The sequence below is a fragment of the Bidens hawaiensis genome, unplaced genomic scaffold (genome assembly GCF_021521415.1).
Source record: "Bidens hawaiensis isolate Kalapana, Puna unplaced genomic scaffold, B.hawaiensis_p1.1 tig00020636_1, whole genome shotgun sequence".
NCBI lineage: Eukaryota > Viridiplantae > Streptophyta > Magnoliopsida > Asterales > Asteraceae > Bidens > Bidens hawaiensis.
The window spans coordinates 398,483-406,664 of NW_027493154.1; the positions used below are offsets into that span (position 1 = coordinate 398,483).

Below are 8,182 nucleotides of genomic sequence, written 5' to 3' on the forward strand. Positions count from 1 at the left end.
AATAGGGCAAGTAGAAAGTAAGGATATTATTATTATTATTATTTTGTGTTTGTGTAAAGTCTTTCATGGAACAAAATGTGAAAATACCGGTTATTGTTATTTTAGGAATATGATTTTTTCAGTGACGGATCTGAAATAAAATCTCAGAGATAATGTTAAAATTTACTTTTATGTGTTTCATACAAGTAAACAAAATAAAATAGAAATACGATAATAAACAAATTTAAACATGTATGTTGCAGATTTCTCCTCTTTGGTTTTGAAGCTTGAAATCGAGTCATTACGAAATCATTGTTCAAATACTTATCACATGTTTCTTTTCCGACCGCGCAAATTAAAGGATTGTTCAAATACTAATCACACATTCGATTGCACAAATTCGTCTTGATAAGCATCATTTTAGAAAAAAAACAACTTCAGTTACAGACATTAAATCAGATGAAATCAAATTGAAGACAATTTTTGTCTTTAAAAACAAACATCACCTTAAACATTTAAGTTGGTTGTGCTTTAAATTAATAAGAATAACATTATATTTTTTTTCAGAAGTATTAAAATACAACAACGATAAAATAATTTTAACATTATCTCTGATTTTCGTATTATTATTGGCTAGCGGGGTTACCCATGCTATGGCTATAGGTCCGCCCCTGATTTTCGTACTGCCTGATAAAGAAAAAGACGGAATTTTTTTGTCGTGCATCATAAGGTAGTATGATTGTTAAAAGAGAGTGTATAAACTACTACCCATTTTTTGATAAACGATATATGATGATCACTATCAATCACATGTCAAGCAACATCAAAAGGAAATAAATAATAGAAGAAATACCATATGGATACAAAATATATCTATGGTCCATGCACATGTGGTCATTAGACCTCATTACTTTTTTATTTTTATATATTTGTTTATTTTTATTTGTATATAACAGATTTTGTAATGATTTAGTATGGATATCAACAATATTTCATTTCTAAGAAACTCAAATAACAGAATACAATGTCCCTATACACGATAATATTGTTTTGGGATAAGATCATTAAATTGTAAAATTAATTTGGTAAAATAGTAATTATATATATAATTAAAATGCATCTTCTTGGACACTCACATAAGTAACTGTAGATGAGAATTACAAGTTTTTCTGCAGCTGGTATATTCAACATAATTTAAACACGTATTTCTCCTCTAGGTGTACGTGTATGGTAGAGAGCGACGGCGGTGCTTTTGTCTGTCTCCACCGCCTTTCCACTTAATTTGCCATCCCCATCCCTTTCTCTTCGGCTACTTCCTCTACTGAAAGACGAAATTGCCGTCCGCTTCACACAGTGGACCGTTGGTCGTTATTGCTGGTAATCTGGTATGGGTGTCAATTCCATTCAATTTGTTGCACTGTAAGCCTGAATGCCACGTTGAACTGCAATATCATTCAATTATGTTTCGTTTCTCTGTTTTTGTTTCCACTATTAATAATTTAATATCACTGGACAATATTGCATCATACTTTGATGATTATTAATTTTGTATTTACTGTTGAGGTGACTGTTGCTTAATAAGCAACAATATTTTTGTTGGTTCTTTGCAGGAAGCATATGGGAGTTATCTAGATCTGCATGAATTGTACAATGATATTTTTTATTTAGGTATGTAAAGGTTCTTATTGATGATTTGGATTTAATGTAGGGGTGTTAATCATGTCGGGTTGGCTGCAGCTTGACCGAAAGGTGTGTTACGTGTCAGCAGGTTGACTTATGGAACCCGAACACGACCCATATTTTTATTAGCATAAAATATTTCAACACTAACTTGGATATACATATCTTTGGGTCAACCCGAACTCGAACAGCTAAACCCCTATCTAAACTTTTCATTTACACCCAAGATAAATTACCCTATATTTTTAATTATTAATAATTAAATGAGAATTTCTTTTTTATAAAAACTTCTATTTCTATGTTAGCCAAAAATATGTGCAGGAACTTTGGAAAGTAAAAAAAAACATGTAAAGAGATAAACACAGGTTAAATCTAATTAATGCCTAGGATTTGTTTAATCCTACACTACATGTTTTTTAACGGGTCCCAAAATTCTGTTTCGTGTGCGGGTTGCATTTGTTTATATCTAATTAATGCCTAGGATTGAATTTGAACCATACGATGTGTATTTGCAGGCGATGAAGACTACATGGCATTCCTTGGTGACAATATATCACAATTGCAAACCTGAAACGGACTACAACCACGTAACGAAGTGTGACTAATATTGATGGGAATGAGCCGTGCACTCTTACACTATGTTGGAGTGCACATATGGAGCTTCGATGCAGGTGAACCAGACCCACTTTTTTATTGCTAATGGTGAAAAGCCATGCGGTCAACATTTATTTTTCGGTTATTGTTAAAATAACATTAGTAGTAATAGTAGTCGGGGTTATGATTGTTTTGTTAGCATAGTTTGTGGTTGTTATATTACTGGACACAATTTTGTTAAGGTCATCAGTGCATTGTTTGAAAAACATTCTGGTTATTAGAGTTAAAACTTTTTGCTGATTGGCTTGATTGGAAAGCTAGGGTGACTTTTTGCAAGTTAGGGTGAACGAACACATGGACATGTGTAACAAAGAAAACAACACACGATACCAACTTGGCCCGCAGCAACGCGTGGGTACTTGGTCGCTTATCAAAAGTCGTTATGTTGTTGGGGGGTTTTCCGGCCGTTTATGGCGGCTGCGGACAGAGACTGTAACTTCGAGGCTTCGGACAAATCGTTATGTTGCGGGATCTTCTATGGCGATGGCGGAACTCTTTACTATGGTTTACGGTGCCTTCAATTTCCAGTTTCATGTGTCGGAAGTAAACCATATATATATTATGATTTTTTTATAACCTTGATAATAATTACCTTTTCTTTTGCTAAGGCCAGGAGCAAAGGCTCGAATCTGCATGAAGAGGTCGTTCTTTGGAACAATCGAGAAGGTACATACTGGATTTCAATCGAAGTATACTTGATTTTGGTAATTGTTGTGTTTGTCTTTAAATTAGGATTTAATTGATTTGGTTGTTGAGTTACAGCGTTATTATTGATAGGTGAAAATTGACACTCCAATGCCATCGGGCTATGGACTGCGGTAGCCTACCAAACCGTTCCAGGTATGTTCGATCACAGGTAATAGACTATTAGGTGTGGTTGTTTAGTGTAGATTGTACAGATTGTTAACTGATAAAGTTAAGAATTGATGAGCACTACTCTGTTTGTTTCTTATGTGCAGTTCAAAAGGTTGGAAGCTTTCTTAATCCATTTCTCTCACAAACGTGTATGAAATTCGTAATCAAAAGCAGGAAACAGGCTGGCATTTGAAATTGGAATCTGCAAGCAAGTTTTCGTTTAGTTGTTTTTTCAATTTTCGTCTTCTTTTTCGTCATTTGGTTTTTACTTGGCCTAGGATTATTTACGCAAACGATCTTATGAACATTACTAATGCACACAAAACATGGCATCAACTTGGCCCGCGGCAACGTGCGGGTACAATTGCTTGTTAAGTTTAAAAGGTATTTTAATTAAATCATTTAATTTTTATATTTTATTTAAATTATAGATTTTACCATATATTTTAGCATTTTTTTTTTCAATGAGAAAATCTCATTTATCTTTTGTTTATTTGTTGATATGGAGTATTAACGTAGATATTGTTTGTTATTTTAACTAGCTATTACACGGGATTTGTCAAATGATAAAAATAAAAAAATACTGTTATTTCGATTGTGATTCTGAACATATTTATGAATTATTTTAACGTACCAAGTAAAACTTTTGAATTATATTGTTTTTCAGGTCACGATTTATAAAATTCATCTTTTCCATGTTTCACCCCCCGTGTACTACACATAATGAAAAATATGAAATTAATGTATTTTCCCGTGTAACAATATTTAAAAGATTTAAATATGACGATTAATGTGTATATATAGACAATAATTTGGATCATAATGTCATTAAACAATATAAATGCAAACATAAATATATGTTTTTTACAATGTTGAAAAACAACCACAAACTAATAATTGATTCTATTCAGCATCAACTTTTTTTTGAAAGGTGATTATAAATATGACACACACTTGTAAATAAAGAAGAGTTATGTATCTTTTTCATATCTTAGGTTTATTTTTGCTAAAAAAAAGTGGTTCGGTTCATTTTTGTTAAAAAAAGTGGTTCGGTTGTTTTTGTTAAAACAAAGTGGTTCGGTTTATTTGCTTTTTTACTTTTTTTAAAGTAGTTTGGTTCATTTATTTTTGTTAAAAAATGTGGTTCCGTTCATTCCTTTTTTTTAAGTAGTTCAGTTCGTTTATTTATGTTAAAAACCATTTCTGATCGTGTATTTTTGTAAAGTAGTTTGGTTCATTTATTTTTGTTAAAAAGCAACTCGGTTCATTTAATTTTGTTAAAAAGTAGTTCGGCTTATTTATTTTTGACCACAGGGTTAAGTAAATAAGAAGTATAGAAATTACTATTTTTTCCTTGACTAATGTAACAAACAAACGGGGTTAACGAAAAATACTAAAATAGAAAGATTTTTGAAACGTCATGTGTTGATTTGCAAGATATTTAAAATAGGTACTAAAGTTGCGTAGTTGGTCAAACCTCAGGTATGAAAATGGTACATAACTCAATAATAAACAAAATCCACACTATGTTATAACCCAGATGAAAAATATTTTTGACATATTACCCATTGATAGCTAGAATAAATGAGATGAGATATTAGAAATTAGGAGTATTGTAGGCTTAACACATAAGATTCAACATTTTCTTTTATTAGTATAGTAAGATAAGATTATTAATTAATTAACGTTTTGCTTTGATATTTTAAATATTACATATATTGCAAATCCCATCTTCCACAGCTTCTTGTACATTGCTTTCTTGACGCACAAATAACCCGACGAGGCTCAGTTTGAAGATTTAGGGTTTTTTGTTTAGGTCTGAAGTCTGAGACTTCAAAAGTTTGCTCCGATTATACTTCAGATTGTTTGTTTCATTAACAATCACAACAAGATTGAAATTAATAACAATAGCTATAAATTTGAGTTTGCTCACTAGGTGTTAGATGAAATGTCTGAACCGGTTAGAAGTGAGATAAAGCTTATGGTTCAGAGGTCCAACCAAACAAGCATTTACCGGTTAAGAGCCTTTTAACTAATCATGTCTCTTACTCAGTCAACACTTACCAAACAGTCCCTTAGTGACCCGATTTAAGCAAAAATTACAAGAATAACCTAATTAAATCAATTTTAAAACTTTATCAGCATACCTTTTCAATAAAACTATTATTATTCTCTAATTTTGAATCAAAGTAATTGTAGTGGATAAAATAAAATAAAGTAAAAAATAATTAGTTTAGTTAAAGAAAACCGTTATGAAAGTCTCTCGCGACCTACTAGGAGTTGGGAGTGCTCGACCTTAGTCGGTGAGTACTCAGCCATAGTTGAAGAGTCCTCGGGGATGACTCACCGAGGACTTGGCCTAGGCAGGGATTACATGGGGATTACTCATTGAGTACTTGGCGCCTAGACACGATTTTTACAACCATGATAATAATAATTGTTCTAGGAATAAGTATTATTACTTTAGTTATTTGTACATTTTTCACGTTAAGAGTTTATATTTGATCATAGCATTAAAACATATTGTTTTAAAGAAAACCCGTCACTATTTTCTTTCAAAAGAATTTCAAAATAAAACCCGTCACTATTAGCTTAATTCAATATGTTGCATTAGTGATGTTGGAACCCTAATTAAATCGTGAATGATTTAGCGAGGATTCGTGTGTTGTTCTCGAGAAGAATGGTGATTTGAGAGTGATTGTTATTATAATGGCTAATCAACAAGCAGGTTACAAGAATTACAATAGTTAATAGAAACTTATGAAAGTTGTCTCTTCAATCTGCCCATTACACATACATGCCTCATTTCTTATATGGGGTCCAAGGGTACTCCCTTTATCCAGCGGTTTTCCTTTGTTTTGTCAGAGTTGCAGGGGACGCCCTATTACCCGCTGGGCCTTATCATGCTCCTCTGAAGCTTGTCTGTCTAGGTCATTTCCTCCGCCAAGTTAATAGTGACATTTTTTAACATCCTAAAATTTCTAAGAATAAATAATTAATATATTATTTATTTAAGATGAAAAATTTTACTTGAGTTAATAGAAAAATAGTAAAATAATAAAGATGGAAGTATAAGTAGGCTAATTAGATGTAATTAATTATGGACCAAAAAGGAAAGATGGGCTTAAGGTCCATGGGCTTAATGGAGTATAAATACCCCTTAAAACCCTAATCCTTTCTATTTTCATACATCTCCACACCATAGCCTACACCATCAAAACACACACTTAACTCAATTCCCGTTTTTGAGAAAACCACCCACAAAGACACAAAGATTCTCGGATATCTAGCCGTAGGATCGGTCTCAAATTTTAACTGAGTGTTCATTGTATATAAATGAATATTTCCACCGATTAGATCTTCGATCAGAGGTCGGGAAGTCTGATGTTTATCATCAAAACCATAGCAGCTCAAAAGTGAAGATTCCGGCAACTGTTCAACTGTCCGGCGACTGTAGCGACGGTTTACGGTGAAGGTGAGCTGTTGGGTTTGTATATCGGGACAAGACGGTTCCGTGGCCGCTTGAATCACTCAAATCGGAGTTCGTTTGATATGGTTTTGAGCATCTCGAGTGATTTCATACAAAAACCTCAAATGTACGTTTTTGTTAAAAAGGCTTACTTTTTATGAACGGATTTACATGAAAATTTGTAGGATGATATATCGGGTCATGATTATTAATAAAGTAATGAACTTGATAGTAAACGGGTTAGTTGGTTCGTTTCGGGTAAAACGAGTAGTGTTCAGTTTATGAAAAGGACGGGTAAACGAAGTCGGTTTTACGTGAAACTTGTAGGATAGTAAATCGGCCCTATTATATGAGAAAGATGTAAACTTTAACATAAATATGTTGTTTGGAATGAAAAACGATTAAATGGGGTAAGATCTCGGTTTTTCCGGCGATGACGGTGACGGAAAGACGGCGCCGGAAAAGCGTATACAAGGGTGAAAAGAATATTAAAACCCTAACCCTAATTCGTTATGTGAAACTAACGAATTAAAGGTAATTCGTTAACGGACTAGCCTTAATTCATGAACTGATTCGTTGATGAAGGAATGACGAACTAGCTCCGATTCGTTAAATAATTTGTTATGATGATTCATTAAGGAATAACAACGAACTAGCTTCAATTCGTTTTGAAATTCGTTATGATCATTCGTTAAAGCCAGTTCTTTATAAAAGATTAGTTCGTTATAAAGAGTCCAGTTCTCTATAAGGGTTAATTCGTGATAAAGGCCAATTCGTTATGTGGCCATTCGTTAAAGACTAGGATAACGAATCAGATAATGTAAGATAGCGAATCAGATAACGAATCAGGTGATTCGTTACTCACCCAGTTCGCTATATTCTGAATAACGAATAAGAAGTTTGAAAGAATGACAGAAAGGTCATTGGACTTAGAATAAATGGTTTAATTACATATTAGCCCATGGATCTTATTAATTTATGAAAGATACCTTTAAAGGTTAACGTGTAACGATTAACTAACTGGGTAATGACTCAATGGAGTAAAATCGGCTTAGACGCTTAAGATTAGTCAAGTAAGCAGTACGAAGGGCTAGAGCAATATTTAATATTGTATCTATTAAACAGTTAGTCGCACACAACAAATGAAGGGAATAACCTTAAATGGCGGACACAACCGAGATCAGGTGAGTTCTAGCCCCATTACTTGTTATGTTTTCGGGGCTGTGTGCATACTTGATGTGATTAGTTAATACACTTACCTTAAGTGGTAAGCGTATGCCTTATATGATTTATGTATGAATGAATGCTTGACGGTGCGTGAACGATCTTCGGATATTGCATGTACCGCCAGGCGATAGTTTGAAGATATGATTGTTATATATGATATGTAAATGATGTGTGTATGTATGAAAGTTATAATTATGAATATATAGAAAAGTATGGTATGGTTGTATGGAAGAAAGGGAGACCGGACCCTAATAATATCCGAGGATGGAGGGTGACCGGACCCTAATAATATCCGTGGATGGAGGGTGGCCGGACCCT

The 8,182-nt window shown here is 33.3% G+C and overlaps 1 protein-coding gene across 10 annotated transcripts; it reads left to right on the forward strand.

Annotated features, from left to right (window-relative positions):
- The first annotated feature begins 1,270 nt into the window (after positions 1 to 1,270).
- Positions 1,271 to 3,546, forward strand: LOC143561205 (uncharacterized). 10 transcript variants are annotated; one of them, XR_013140259.1, is made up of 5 exons: positions 1,271 to 1,647; positions 2,175 to 2,824; positions 2,922 to 2,979; positions 3,076 to 3,153; positions 3,273 to 3,546. XR_013140259.1 is itself a non-coding variant. In XM_077049333.1 (5 exons), the coding sequence occupies exons 1-4, from the start codon at positions 2,325 to 2,327 to the stop codon at positions 3,133 to 3,135; spliced, it is 354 nt and encodes a 117-aa protein (XP_076905448.1). In that variant the 5' UTR covers positions 2,303 to 2,324; the 3' UTR covers positions 3,136 to 3,153; positions 3,273 to 3,546. The 10 variants fall into 10 exon arrangements, 1 of the variants encoding a protein (XP_076905448.1); XR_013140261.1 differs by having other exon boundaries at positions 3,091 to 3,153; XR_013140262.1 differs by having other exon boundaries at positions 2,927 to 2,979.
- Positions 3,547 to 8,182: the final 4,636 nt, after the last annotated feature.